Source organism: Coturnix japonica, chromosome 36 (assembly GCF_054131305.1).
Source record: "Coturnix japonica strain WE chromosome 36, WE-NBRP24, whole genome shotgun sequence".
In the NCBI taxonomy this organism is placed as follows: domain Eukaryota; kingdom Metazoa; phylum Chordata; class Aves; order Galliformes; family Phasianidae; genus Coturnix; species Coturnix japonica.
Window position 1 is genome coordinate 4,660,460 of NC_140698.1, and position 14,823 is coordinate 4,675,282.

The 14,823-nt window shown below is 47.4% G+C and overlaps 2 protein-coding genes across 2 annotated transcripts; one reads left to right on the forward strand and one right to left on the reverse strand.

Moving 5' to 3' along the window:
- The first annotated feature begins 1,307 nt into the window (after window positions 1–1,307).
- Window positions 1,308–12,129, forward strand: LOC146755150 (man(5)GlcNAc(2)-PP-dolichol translocation protein RFT1-like). Its single transcript, XM_085526383.1, has 14 exons — window positions 1,308–1,328; window positions 2,137–2,248; window positions 2,692–3,052; window positions 3,162–3,278; window positions 3,666–3,855; window positions 4,481–4,582; window positions 5,027–5,161; window positions 5,855–5,933; window positions 6,204–6,254; window positions 6,992–7,122; window positions 8,245–8,389; window positions 9,002–9,107; window positions 10,183–10,432; window positions 10,884–12,129. The coding sequence occupies exons 1-14, from the start codon at window positions 1,308–1,310 to the stop codon at window positions 11,046–11,048; spliced, it is 1,965 nt and encodes a 654-aa protein (XP_085382509.1). The 3' UTR covers window positions 11,049–12,129.
- A 746-nt stretch (window positions 12,130–12,875) lies between these two features.
- On the reverse strand, window positions 12,876–14,196 carry LOC146755151 (uncharacterized). The gene is made up of 4 exons (XM_085526384.1): window positions 13,840–14,196; window positions 13,643–13,751; window positions 13,491–13,550; window positions 12,876–13,376 (listed from the first exon to the last, which is right to left on the reverse strand). Exons 1-4 carry the CDS (start codon window positions 14,194–14,196, stop codon window positions 13,207–13,209), a joined length of 696 nt encoding a protein of 231 aa, XP_085382510.1. The 3' UTR covers window positions 12,876–13,206.
- Window positions 14,197–14,823: the final 627 nt, after the last annotated feature.

Sequence of the window (14,823 nt, forward strand, 5' to 3'; positions counted from 1 at the left end):
TCCAGCTGTAATGCTTGAGCAGTGGAAATGCTGTGTTTTCCCCAGGGGGGGAAGACGGTCTTGTGAAGGACAAAGTGTTTGGGAACCATTGGGATGAAAAGGAAGTTCAGGAACCGCATGGCATAAGTTTCAAAGAAAATCCCCAGGATGGTTTTTTAATCTTATAAAGGAATGATCTGCTCCACTTCTCCCTTATTTGTGACTTGTGTTTAGTTATGTCGGTGTGTGCTGTAAGGTGTGCTGCTTCAGTTGACGTTACCCAGGCTGAAAACACCAGAGGAGAGCAACAAGGATGAGACAGTATCGTGGAATACAGTGCAGTTTATAGCATGCATGTGCTGTACAAGCATTCTGACTATCAATATGCTTTCCTTGTTGTCCATAAAATTCCTCTCATTCACTTCCAGGAGAAGACTGGGAAGTCCTTCTTTTCCACGTGTTGTCTGTTCACCTTACAGACTGCATTGGAATAGTTAGACTGACATTTCCTATTTATGCACAGCTGGGTACAGGATGGGCAGTAACACACGAAGCTGTCTCGGATTTGCCCACCTGGCTCTGGTGATGTCAGCACATTTCGGTCCCTGTAGCAGTTCAGTGCTGCTGGTTTTTGCACTCTGCTGGTCAAACACTTCAGAAATAGTTGCAGAGGAGAGTTCTGTGTTTTTTTGTTTTGAATCCACCTCGGTGTGTGTGGGGGAGGCAGCTCTCGGCCCTACACTGACTGCTTTGGCAGACCCATCCAGTTTCCTCTGTAGTGTTCTCCACATGTGGTTGTGAAATCCAGTGGCTGACCTCTTTTCTAAATACTGAGTCACCATTCTTTTAAAATAAGTGATGCCAGAATTCTCCCTTGTTTTCAGGACCTTTCTTTCTACTTCTGCAAGTATTGAGCATTTCTCCCTTGTCCATTCTGCACAATCACTTTTCAAGTAACTTTATTATTCTTTTTGCTTTACTGTGTTCTGGTGTAAGTAACTGTTTGGTTTGTCTTCCAAGCAAAAGATCTGCTAACAAAGACTGCTTTCCTTCAGGAATGCAGGAGCAGCCACCGAGGAGTGTGCTGTGCCCCACAGTTAGCACAGAGCGTGTTCTTCACGTGGGCACACCTTCTGTGTGTAGAACACGGACAGTAACGATGGTGTTAGCAAAGATGAAGTGTTCTGTTTTCTCAGTTCAGTTCTGAGCAAATAGCTGATACGTCTTCACTGCACTACCCAGCTGGAACCACCTGATGTCCTGCATTATTAACGTGGTTAAATGGTATTGCGTGTAAGTAAATGTCTTAGCTTGGCCTCTTGCTAACGATGCTAGACTTTGGCTCAGAGGTAAAAAGGGACCAAATGTAAGCCTGGGCTGCAAAACAGCCAGCAGACTGAATGAGTTCACTTTTTATTGGTGAGTCGTCATGTGCTTCAAGAAAATGACACGCAAAGCTCATAGCAGCCTCACATGGATTTGGTTGAAAAACCCAGTGTTGCACAGTGAAAAGGGCTGCTCACCCTTTTATCTGTATGGTTTAACAAGGCAAGTCTGATTTTGGGCCTCCCCTGTTGCAAATTACACATTCCACTCTCTGTACCGCTGATCTGATCTCATTGTTAAGCACCACAGTTCTCTCTTTTGTTTTAATAATCACACAAAGGTCTGGAAAACTGCCATAATTCAATAAAAAAGCAAGGCTGACTTCATGGTTTCCTGGCTAGCTCTCTCCTAGGCTGCAGTGAACCTGCATATACCCTTCGGAAACGTTACTGACAACATTACGGGGTTTCGTTCTGTACAATGTAATGTTTGTGAGAGGATGAAGTGATTCAAGTCACAGGCTCGGGGTATGGTGTCACTGCAGTAGTCAGAAGTGGCATTTGTGCCTTGCTGCTCCCATAGGGATGCTGTGGGGCTCTGTTTCTGTTGGAAAGATTTCAGGTTCGCCACAGACAGAGAACAGGTTTTTGCTTTCTGTATTGTGCTTTCAGCATAATTGATCGCATCAGGTTTTGTGTGCGGATGGACAGGAGTTTGCTCCACATCAGACATGGAATGTTAGGAGTATGGTGTGCACGGAGGATGTCAGTGCTGGTTTAGCCTCAGACGTGGGGTCAGAGCCTCTTCTTTGAACCTCTCCACATTCCTCAGGATGCGATGGGAGTGTTCTACCGCTTAGAACAGCCTGAGGTGACTCCTGAAGTGTCTCTTACGATGAACCTTCGGTACTATTGGATTCTCAGAAAAGAGTCGTACATTTTAGGTAGGATGATAAGGCACAGATAAAATGAGGTGGTGAAGTTGTATTGTACGGGCTGCTCCAAAAGTAATGCCTGCCATTTATTTCCATGGGAACTGCACCGGGTGCAAAGAGCACAACAGCACAGTTGTGTGGAGCAGTGTCAGCTACAAAGCGCCGTGTCTCAGCACTGTCACTACCAGCAGCTCCGTGTTTTGGCCAGCAAAGAACAAGAGCCGAATGCGGCGCTGCTAAAAGCTGCATGGCCAGATCTGGGGCTTTTCTTTCCTGTCCGTGCCCCCAGTGCTGCAATGCACCACATCACTGCGCTCACACGCGCTGCTTGTGCTCCATCCACATTCACAAGTGGAGCTGGACGCCTCTGGCTGCCATTTCCCCGCACACTGAGGCCGTACATTGTATCGTTGCACACCCCGCTGTGTCACCCCGCCGCCACCTGCTGACAGGCACCACACGGGTCGGGTTCAGCTCTGCTGCCGTCCGCCCCCTCGTGACGTCATCGCGGCGCGACGCCGTCCTTCCGGCCGGTCGCTCGGTGTCATGGCGGCCGTCGGTGCTCTCCATCAGACCGCCCGCCTGGCCTCGTCCAGCGCCCTGCTGCAGGTGCGGGCCGACCCGGGACCCCCGGCTCCGCCTCCTCCCGCTCCTCGCCCTCCTGGGCGGCGCCCGCGGGAGCCGGCCCGGCCCCCCGGCAGCGCTTTCCTCCCCCGTTCTCCCGCAGGTGCTGTTCCGGGCGGTCACCTTCAGGCTGAACGCGCTGACGCTGCGCTACCTGTCCGGGGAGCTCCTCGGCGTCGTCAGCGTGAGGTGACGCCGCGCTGCCCCGGCAATGGGAGCCGCCGGGAACCGCCTCTGGTGGCCGGGTTTCCTTGGCACGGAGCGGGGCCGACCCCGTGTCCCGTCGTGTCTCCCGCAGGCTGACGCTGCTCTATTCCACCGCGGTGTTCCTGGCCAGGGAGGCGTTCCGCAGGGCCTGCTTGAGCGGCGGCGCGGAGCGGAGCTGGGCCGCGACCATCAACCTGCTGTGGCTGACGTGAGAGCGGCTCCGCTTTGCTTTAGAGCTCACTCCTGGTTCCGGCTGGAGGAGGCGGCGGGTCCTGCAGCGGGACCTGCACGAGGCGGCCCGTGTCTGCAGCCCGTGTCTGCACTGCATGCCGTGCATGTTTTCTTCTGCTGACTCCACTGCCATTGCCTGGAAGGCTCACTGTAACAGTTACATTGGGGCTATCAGACTCATAGCTGCAAGTAGTAGCTCGCACTGACAGGTTTTACACCAAAACTTGTAGCTACAATAGCAATGAGTTTGTCTGATCTCTTTCGACATACGTAAAGTACAGCAGCGTGGGAAATTTGAATCAGATTTTCTCTTGTTCTTTTTTCTGCTGAAGGAAACCTGACTGTTTTTACATTAACTTTTTAGAGTCCCTCTTGGTGTCTTCTGGTCTGTTTTCCTGGGCTTCGTCTGGCTGCACGTACTTGAAGTTCCGGATCCATCCGTGGTTCCTCACTATCAGGCTGGCGTGGTGGCGTTTGGCCTCTCTGCAGTTGTTGAGCTTCTAGGGGAGCCATTCTGGGTTTTAGCCCAGGCTCACCTGTTTGTAAGGCTTAAGGTTAGTAGGGAAGCTGTGAGCATAGGGCTGTGTGGGACGGAGAAACTTCGTGCTGAAAAAGTGACGTAATGGAAATGAAGACCAGATTCCTGAACTGGATCTGTGCATGTTCAGGGGTGCTTAAAAAACAAATGAAGCTATGGGTTGCTTCGTGCTGTACGATGTAGTCATAATGTATTTGTAACGTTAATTTGCTCCTGTTTAAAAAAGGAAGTTAATTTGTTTAGAAGTTACCTCCCTAATGCTCATTAAATGTATAATCACAAGTGTTGCTCAGAGGGAGGCACAGACGCCTTCCACACTTCTGCTTTTCACTGTCGGTGTGAGGCTGTGAAATGCAGCAGCTGGGGTCACGATTGTGCCAAGCAGGATTTACTCCCATGTGGGTCCCACACAAGGGAGCGGGGCAGTGTGATGGGGGAAAAGTGCCCTATAAGACTTGAGAATGTGCAGAGATGCTGCAGCGTGACGTGGTCAATGCAGCAGCAGAACTGTGGTAGCCACACTGACTGTGAATGCCTTACAGGTCCTTTGTGGGTTGTGTGTGTGAAACTGGAGTGCTTTGCCTTCCTGTAGGTGGTTAAGCTGGCAAAAATGAGCGTTGTCTATTTTCTCTTTCTTGAAGGTAATTGCTGAAAGCCTTTCGATAGTGTCAAAATGCACTTTGACAGTTATCTTAGTCATCCTTTATCCGCAATGGGGCCTTCACATTTTTTCCTTGGCTCAGGTAAGTTTCCTGTATTCTGTATATAAATTCTTGCTCTGAAATGTTCTTTGCTGCTGTCTGTGACATTTAACCTGCTAGATAACACTGAGGAGGTGAGAGAATGTTCCTCCGAGGTGAGGGTTTAAATGTGAAGGATTTTGGTGATAGACGTTACTTGGCGCGTTGAGCCCAGTCAGTTTAATGGGCACCTTTGTTGTGTGCCTAAAGGTACATTTTGTGAATAAGGTTGTTATGTTGTGTGTGCTTTAGCTGTTCTTGAGGGCAGAGGGCTGTGATGCTGATCTGCTGATTAAAATGAATTTAAATCAACAGTACTCTGTGTGTGGGGAGGGGAGTTACAGTAACGCCTTCAGCTAGGTTCAGAGTTGACAGGAGGAAGAACTGCCTTCACTTCTCACTGAGTTCTCACTCATTCTTTGTTTTTTTCCTTCCTTGTCTTTCCAGCTTTTGTACACCAGTGTTCTGGTGCTGTGCTATGTGGTTTGTTTTGCAAAGTTCTTGGGGTCTCCTGAAGCAACAAAGAAGTCATTTCCGATTACAGGAATGAAAGGCCTGTTACCTAACTGGATGGCGGATAAGGTGGGTCACACAGTTCATTCTTAAGTCTTTGACGAGAGCGCTTTGAAAACTGGAGTTGATGGAGTGACTGAAAGATTATTTCTGCTCCTGGACACCATGGCTGGTTAGGAAGCATGGTTGTATAAAATTCCATTCACAGTTGTTGCATTCAAATCCTTGTCAGAAAACCACAGTGAACCTGGAGCTCTTTGTTTCTGGGCCTCGTTGGCTGCCTCATCTGTTGATTGGAGATGGAACATTTACAGTGTTAAAGGGAGTGAGCTGGTATCAGGTAGAAGAGAATCCAGGGTTGTCTTACAGAGCTGGTACTTCAACTTCTCCTCAGACAGAACGTGGTGGTGCACAGCGTCCTGCAGATACTCAGATCTCTGATGTCATCCAAAAAGGAAATGGGGCAAAGAAAGAAATGAAAAGGCAAAGATGAGGAAGAGACTGAGGGATTGAGGACATGAAGGCAGTTCTGTCTTGTGAGGCTTGCAGGAGTGCTTTGAAGAGCACTGAAAGATGTACAGTACTGTGAGGGGCAGAGTTATATTGGTCTGCTAAACAACTTTTCCCCCTCTCTGGTTACTGTTGAGTGATTTACTCTGTAGAAAACTTATGCAGTTCCTTTGTGTATCTGCAAAGATGGTGATTTTCCACAAGGGAGAAAGTCAGCCAGACCAGGGTGACGCTGCTTCTTTGATTTTGCAGGCTTTCCTTAACTGGAAGGAAGCATGGCTGACTTGGAGCTTCTTCAAACAGTCCTTCCTGAAGCAGATTTTGACAGAGGGTGAGGCTCAATGTGTGGGAATGCTGGGGGAAGGAAAGTGGATACAGGTCACAAAATGGACAAGGAGCCTGGGAAGGCTGGGAGGGGATGGTGGTCAGAGCGGCACCAGCAGGTGTTGGCAACCCAGGTGCAGTTACGGAAGGTTTGTGGAGGATCAGAACTGTACCGTCCTGCTGGACATGTCTCTGGAATGCGTCCTGTTAGCAGGGCCTGGACACACACGGGGAGAGATGTGGGGGTTTGTCCTTACTTCTGTGTTTTCAACTTCAGGTGAGCGATACGTGATGACTTTTCTGAATGTGATAAACTTTGGCGATCAGGGTGAGTGTGGCGATGCTGTGCAACAATGACATCATTTTCTAGTTGCTCCTTTTTGTCTGCTTCTGAAAATACTGAAAATATTAGAAACCATTTGAAAATAACATGAAAATGTTGGAGGATTTCAGTGGCGCTGGGACGTTGAGGTGCATTTCAGAGAATGATGGGTAAATGGTTATTAAATATAACACACACCAAAAAACAAGAAACAAAACCAGAGCAACTTGTTTGAGGGTCGTGGATTTAAGGAATGCTTCTCCCTTGGATCAAAACTTGGCAGTTGTGCCTCTTCTGCTGTGCGTCTTGTTTCTGTTTTAAAAACTTGGAAGGAGGCAGCATAGTATCTGATACATTGCAGTTCCTTCTCTTCATTTTCTTGGCCCTGTTGTCTTCCTTTGCAGTCTGTTAGCTGTTACAGCAGGAACACTGTTGTTTGTAGCATCACATCTCCAACTGAATGTGCTCCATAAAAGCAGTGTCCTTACAGAGTAATGAATGGCAGCAGCAGTTCAGGTGACAGCACTGGCTGCGCCACAGGCTGATTCTCTTGCATCTGGATCTTTTATCTTCCTCTGTAGTAAGAACTGAAGGGGCTGCCTGGGGGTGTCTGGGGCTATTGCTAGATTTGCTCTAATGCTGCATTAAGTTCCACTGGTTCTCTCTTTGTTTATCAGAAATGTGGAATAGGAATTTGTGCCAGAAAAAAAGTGACAGCTTGTTGGTGTGTTTTGTTTGTGAAGGTGTGTATGATATCGTGAATAATCTCGGGTCGCTGGTGGCCAGGTTCATCTTTTTGCCTATTGAAGAGAGTTTTTATGTCTTTTTCGCTCAAGTATTGGAAAGAGGGAAGAATGTAAAGGATCAGAAGCAGGTACGTTTGTTAGTATTGGTTCCACATGAAATGCTTACCTTCTGTTGGAGATCAATTGTATCAGGAGTGTGACTGACGTGTGTTTAAATTACTGAGTGTAAAGATATTTGGAAAGAAACTTGAAGTGGAGACCATGCCGAAGGAGTCTGGACAAAAAGCAAATGGATAAAAAGGTAGCGAAGTAGGAGTTACGAGGTACAATGACATAATGCTGCATTGTCTGGTAATTGAAGTTAAAATCCTCTACTCCAACAGCATGGTGCTTGTGCACCATGTCTGTGCAGCTGTGCTGAGGCAATTACTGTAGGTTCAATCTCTTTCCAGCAAATAAGTGGCACTTGACAATATTTGACTGACTTGAAAATACAACAGGCTGGTAAGCATTGAGCGCTTCAGAGGGTGCCCTTTCCAGAGGAAGACAGCTGTGTTTTAGCTGAGCTTTGGGATTGTTTGCGCAGTAACGATGGTTACATGAAGGAGAGGTTTCTGTATGCTCTAGAAGAAATTCTTGGTCAGATAGGAAGGTCCCAGTCAGCCAAGTGTTGTGTCTCACGTTAATGGTAGGCTGACAGAGGTGTACCTGTGTGTGTGTTTGACGTGGAGTGTTCATGGTGTGTTTGTGTGTGGGCTTATCCCGTGCACCTGGCAGGAGGTTTGACTCCTCATGAGGGGTGTGGGCAGCTGCATCTTACCATGTACAGAACTCACAAGTGGCTCCTTATGCTGTGGCGAAACTTGTAGTCCAGTGTAACAATGAAGACGTGGCCCTTTTGGTGATTCAGGCTGTGGCCCTGGGCAAATGCTGTGCTTTTCTTTGCTATTTACTGGCTGCTGTTTGCCCCTTTCCTTAAGCCCTGAAACAGAGCTGTCAATGGCTGATCTTTGTTGAGAGTTTTGCATATAATACGGAAGAGAATAAGAATACCTGAGCACAGCTGGAAGCCAGGACCAAGTGTGTAGGTGTGTCAATACCAAAAAATAGTCTTGGCTGTGCCTTGCATTGTGCCAGTGGACTTTTTCCCCCTGGAACAGTTTCTCTTGGTGACAGCAGCAGTTGTGCTGGTTCTAGTTCGTGTAATTGACTGCTGGGTTTTGTTGTTTTGTTTCTGTTTTTTTCTCCAGGATGATGTTGCTATGGCTTCGAATGTGTTAGAACTGCTGTTGAAGCTGGTGCTTCTGATTGGCCTTACCATTGCTGTTTTTGGATGTGCCTTTTCTCAGCTGGCTCTGGATATTTATGGAGGTTCAATGCTCAGTTCTGGAACAGGTAAAAAGCTTTAGCTGTGTTTTTTGTTTCTCAGCTCTGTTCTGAGCTCTTGGCTCGGTCAGCTTTCTGTCTGAAAAAAATCAGCTCAGGTTAAAAGGAGCTTCAAGTAGCCTCATTCTGGTAGAATTATTTGATTGCTTTGCCCTCCTGTAGATGCATGCATTTAGAATATTCCAACTGTAGCACCACAGCTCCCAAAGTTACCTGCAGGGATGCTTGCAGAGGCTGGAATGTAGCCCAGCAGTAGTTTTAACAATATTAGGAGGTTTACAAGGAAGGAAGGATAAAGCATTGGCTTTTCCTGACTTGTGTCACGTGTACCAGCTTATGGCCCAATAAATACAACCACCACTTTTGTGTAGGAGATCTTGTCTGTTACATTAATAGCTGCTGCTGCCTTGTACTTTGTGTTTGGGTTCCCCTTGCTTTGTTTATTCTGTTTGTCATCTTGTCAAGATGTCCAGACCAGAAGCTTCTCAAAGGGACACAGAAGTTGCTGTTATCATCGGTGATAATGTTACAGCTTCTGTTGTGGAGTATGAAACTGTGGCTTTATAAAAGAAATAATGATCTCTTTATCCTTGTAATGCTGCTGTCTTTATTTTGTTGTAGGTCCCGATCTTCTCCGGTGCTACTCGTTGTATGTCCTATTTCTTGCTGTCAATGGAGTAACAGAATGTTTCACGTTTGCTTCGATGTGCAAAGAAGAAGTGGACAGGTGAGGAGTACCCCCAGTGCATCTGTGTGTGATTTGCATGGAGTTAAGCATGCAAATGGAGAACAATTGTTCTGCTTGGATATTCGCTTGGAAATGCTTTTCTGTTACTGAGAAGGCAGTTTCTTTTTGCAGTCGTTTTAAGGACTGTGTGCAGACCTCGATGTAAAAGCTTTAGTTTAAACCTTTGGGTAAAAAGGATCCGAACTGACAAGGTTATTAGCTTTTAATACACAGCAAACTGGGAAAGTAATTTAATGTGAAGTCTTATTTTCTGTACATGTACGTGAATAGAAGCTTCAGTTTTTAAGGTGGACTGTTATGTTAAACTCCTTAAAGTCTTGCAGCTGTTAAAACTTCTCAGTCACAGTTTCTATAGATCACATTTGGGATGACATGAGTTCAGTGGTTTATCGGCCTTGAGGAGAGCTCTGGACAAGATGACTTCCTGTGATGTTTTGCAGCCTGGATGTTTTCTTGGTTCTCTGTTGTGGTGTGTTGGCACTGCAACCTGATGGCTGCCATCGGACTTGTTTCACTTCTGTGGCTGTTGTCTATTACAGCTCTGTTCCAAATTAATTAGGCCTTTATTTTTTTTAGGTCATTAATTAAAAGAGATCCTCTTTTAGCAGTTTAGCAATTGAGCAATTCTTTTTAGATGTGCAAGGACTGCTTTTGTCCCCCTTTCCAAGTGTGATCTTCTCTTTAAAGCCACTGTTTGGAGCAGGACTAAGTGTCACCCTATTGAGCGTTATTGTTCTTCAGTACCGAATAGAGAAGGAAAAAGTCCTCAGTGTTTGATACTGCTAATTATTGTTAGTAGGTTTTCTGAAGTGAATGCACAGGTGAATAGTAGGATAGAATTTCCTTCACTTAAAGTAGTTGTTGGTTTAGTTTACTCAACGTATTTTTCATTCTTGTGCTGCATTTCTTTTCTCAGCCTTGCCGGCTGTTAGCAGATGACAGGAGTTGTTGCTCCCATGTTTTAGAAAGCGAATGGATTTTTATCTTCTGAAAATGAGTTTAGTAATTAAATAGTGCAACTGCATATGTTGTTTATGTTGTTTCTTCTTCCTAGGTACAATTTTGTTATGCTGGCCTTGTCCTTCGTGTTCCTGTGCATCTCTTATTTCTTGACCCGCTGGCACGGAAGTGTTGGCTTCATCCTTGCCAACTGCTTTAATATGGGTATTCGCATTGCTCACAGCATCCAGTACATCTATGAGTACTTCAAGGAAAGCTCCTACAGACCTTTGACAGGCTTGCTTCCCTCACCGTTTTTAATACTCGCTTATGTCATAAGTGGAGGAATTACTGTTTATTCAGAGGTAAGTATCTGCCTTGGGATGTTCCTTTCACTGCGGAGGTTTGTCAGATGGCTTCATTACCAGAAGGAAAGAAATATTATCAACAGGAAAGGCTTACAACCATAGCCTTGGAGATTTCCATTACATCTTGCAAGGCTGCGTATAGATCTATTAAAAATGAAACAAAGACATGCAATTATATTGATCTTCAGATGTGTGCCTGCTTGCCTTCTCCAGGTGGCAGAGAACTGTGTACCTAATGAGTCAGACAGTTCTGCTGGCCATCTGTATATCCACATTCTTAGTTCTTGGTAATTGATGGTGATAGTGCAAAGAAATGGTCACTAAAGATTCGGTTAAAAAAATAAAAAAGCAGTGCAGGGGGAATAAAACAACAACATCTATCATGTATGTAGCTGGCCTACCTTGTGCCAACTGGTTTTCCTTCAGTTGCTGGTTTCCTTTGTTTTAGGCATTCTTCTGCTGCGATAAGGGTTGGATGTCAAGGCTGATTCACATCAGCATTGGGGCGCTGTGCTTTGCAGCTACCACCATTACCATGTTCTGCACAGAGACCAAGCTGGTCCACTTTGTCAGAAGCCAGTTCCTCTCCCAGTATATGAAGAAAGGAACATGAAATGCTCGTGGGCAGAATAATTCTTGTTCGTGGCTGCAATTATGGAGGGTTGTATTCTTTGCACGGGTCTGCCTGGATAAAGGTTTCCACATGAGTTTGTTGGAAGTATTGATAGTGACAGTATAAGTGGTTGCTGACTAAACTACTCTGTACAGTGAAAGAGAGCCGAGTAATTTTCTCTTCATGCATCATTCGTTCTTAGCTTTTCTTCCAACAGCCTCGTTGGTGATGAAGGTCTGTAGTGCACCTGCCTGACATGAACTGATGGCCAGAATTAATGTGGGGAGCTCCCATTCTTACTGGTAGGGAGACATATATGAAGGCATTGTATGGCTTACGTCTTAATTAACATGTAATTAAGAATACCCTTATTGAGGATGGTGGGCTGTTGAAAAAGTTAGCAAAGAAATGGTTTGATGTTGAAAAACAAAAACCAGAACCAAAACCTGAAGCAAACACTGGAGCGAGGACCAAGCACGAAACCAGTACCAAAGTGGAACGTAATGCAGCGCAGAAAAACCTGAGTTATCGGTGCCCTGAAGTGAGAAGCATTAAACAGACAGTTCTGGTACTTGCAGGGAAGCTACTGGAATATGCAGCGTGTCCAAGTCCAAGCTGGCTGTGTGAGTTTACTTCTGTCAGCATCATTCATGTAAGGAGAGAATCGATTAGCTTGTCAGAAATGCTCTGAAGCTTTTCTCTAGACAGAAGTGTGGTGGGTTTTTGAGCAGTGCCGAACAACAGCTGTGAATTACAGTCACGTCCAAGTTCCAGAAGGTAGAGTTAAATATCATTGACTTCACTGCTGTTCTGTTCCTACCTGAGGTGATCAGTGCAGTTATGAGCAGATTTGTCTCGCCTTTCTGCAAAGTGGAACGTTGTGTATGTTGAATGAGATTTCCTTCTGGGTTTGTGCGTGTTGGATCTCTTGCTTTTGGATTAAAAAAATGCTGCTTTTTCTTACAACGAGGTTTTTCATCTGGTTGCTCCTTTTTGTGTTTGTTATAAACCTTTGTGTTGATTTAATTTATTGAAAATGTCAATGCTCAGAAGCAATAAAGCATTGAATTTTGTTTCCTAAGGGCGCCATGTCGTATTGCTGGTCTAAGATGTGACTTCAGAGCATACAAGCAGCACGTTGTAACAACCAGCATTCCCTTCACATGGTTTGAGTGGAGCAGGAAATGCCGAGTGTGCTGAGACGTACAGCATGAAGACTTCACTGTCATCACATAGCAAACTCCACAGGTCCTGAGACAGCTCTAGAAGCATCTTCACTTCCAATGGCAGTGAGGAGTTGGTACCAATGGACAGAGCTGACGGGGTGAAATGCTTTCTGGTATCACTGTGGTACCGTTAGAAATGTTTGGTTCTGTTAGAAATGTTTTCTTAACTGTCGCCTCCAAATCCGGCGACAAGTCAAGGCTGCGTGTGAAAGTACCGTGCCTCCGCACATGGGGAACAGATGAGACTCACACACAGTGCATAATGCCAAAAGAACGAATTTAATGCCTTGCAACAAATAGTATATACCGGTACATGTGACCGCCCCCATCAGGTACTTGTGACCTCCCTGACTCCAGCCCAGGTGCACCCAACAGCTTTGTCTCAAGTGATGCACGGTCATAGTTTACAAATCCTGATGAGTGGGCTGAAAGGAAGTGATCACACTATGATACAGGAACATCCCCTTCACCCGAGATTTCTGTCCAGGTTTTGTCTTCTCCAATTTAGAAAAGGCTCATTGGTAGGCTAACAGCATTGTAACCAGCATTACTAACACATCAAATGCCTATTCCCATAGATTCCAGCATTGGTAACATTAGATCCTATTTGATTCACATCCAATTTATTAATAAAATAGAAGCACACTGGATAATAACCTGGATAATGCCTAATAATTGCAGTTCCTGAGACTGCATTGGAAATGCTAGAAATTCTCCCATTATGTCGCTCCGCTGTTATCTGCAGTATAACAGGTTACAAAGCAGCACACGGGCCCAGTCACTATGAAAACTGGATACTAGGGCCAGTCCTAACGACTCCCATTTACTTTCCAAAAGCACAATTTGTGCGGGCGATGGGGCAAAGGGAAGTGATGTGCCCGAGGAGTGGGGCTGAGCAGCAGGCAGGAGATGCTGGGAGCTTTGCAGGGCGCTCAGCTGTCTGCCCGGGAGGAGCGCCACCTCCTCCATGTGCCACGGAGCCTGGTGGAGAGCTGCCCAATGGCTCCTTGTGGATGTGGCCTCGTTTCCTTCAGGATCTTCAGCGTCTGAAGGGCCAAGGAAGCGACAGCTGGACTGGGGTCATGCTTCATTCCCTGAAGGCCTGCGATAAGAGGAACAGAGAGGCATGATGACCCAGCTCTCCCCTCTGGCAGGAGGGAGCGAGGGACAGGCATGTCACCTGCTGGCTGCCCCAACATCCCACTCCCTGGCTTACTTTGGTAGATGTGCTCTCTGTCAGCCCGCTGCTCATCCCTCATGTGCCGCCCTAAGAGCCCTGCGAACACAAAGCCCCGTCAGCGACCCCCGCTGTTCCGTGGGTGCAGCATGGAGGGCCGGGGATGGGGGAAGCTCAGCCTCGTGGCTCACCGATGAACCTCACGGCCTCCAGTCGCAGGGTTTCCTGCAGGCTCTGCAGGTAGAGCAGGCAGTCGCCCAGGTAGTCCTGCGCTGCACTCTGTCTCCTCCTCTTGGTCAGCTGAAGAGGGAAGAATGTGAGGTCAGTGCAGGCTGGTCCCGACCCTGTCCTGGGGTGTGGGAATGGGCATACTGTTGCGCATACACACCATGCAGTCGCTGATCTGCCAGAACTGCTCTGTCTGCACCAGGTGCTCCAGCTTCCTCCAGCGCAGGAACCGTGCAGCACCAAGGAGGGCTTTCTGGGAGGCCTGCCAAAGAGCTGAGATAGCACCGCAGCCCGAGCAGCCGCAGAGCCCGTGTCCCCAGAGCCCCTCTGCAGGGAGGATGCAGCAGCAGGGGCTGATGCTGCTGTGGGCTGCAGTACTCTTGATGTATGGGGGGCACCACGGGAGCAGCATCACCCTCCCCCAGATGAACCTGATTCCCACCTTGGACGCGTTCTCTTCCTCATCGTGCAGGTGTAGATACAGCAGGACCAGGTTCCTGCACACCGTCTTCTGCATCTTCTTCTTTTCTTGGCCCTCCACAAAGCTCAGCGTTTTGAGGAAGAAGTCGATGGAGAGCTGATGCACCGTGCCGGACTCCTGTGGAGGAGGAAGGAAGGACATCTGTGTCAGCAGCTCCAAGTCCATGGCAAGCAGGGACAGCACCACCAGTGAAGTGGGGGCAAAATCTCCGAGCTGAGAGGATGCAGATCTTGAGGATGCCCTCAGAACTGCTCCAAAGTGTGCAAGCTCTGCCCAGCGGAAAGTCTGCCCAGGACCACGCAGTGCCTGAACCTGGTGAGCGGCCAGGAAAGTCCCCTGGTGCGCTGTCACAAGGCAGCAGGCATGGGCACGCTGGGCTGGCAGCCACATCACTCGTGTGCTGGACTCCCTATCATCCTTACATCGTTAAGCAGAGCTGGGAGCTTGCCGGCCAGCTCCAGAGCCATGACGCTGAGCTTAACCTCCTTCAGGAGGTGCAGCAGGTTGCTGAATATTGGTAGGGCCGTGGCACGGATGTCACTATCTGCATCCTGCAGCTGCTCCATGATGCACGGCAGGAAGATGATCATTGTCCTTGTCTGTGGGGAAAAACACCCCATCCTTTAGGTACGGCAGCAAGCGTAATGAGGGCAAGGCTACTCC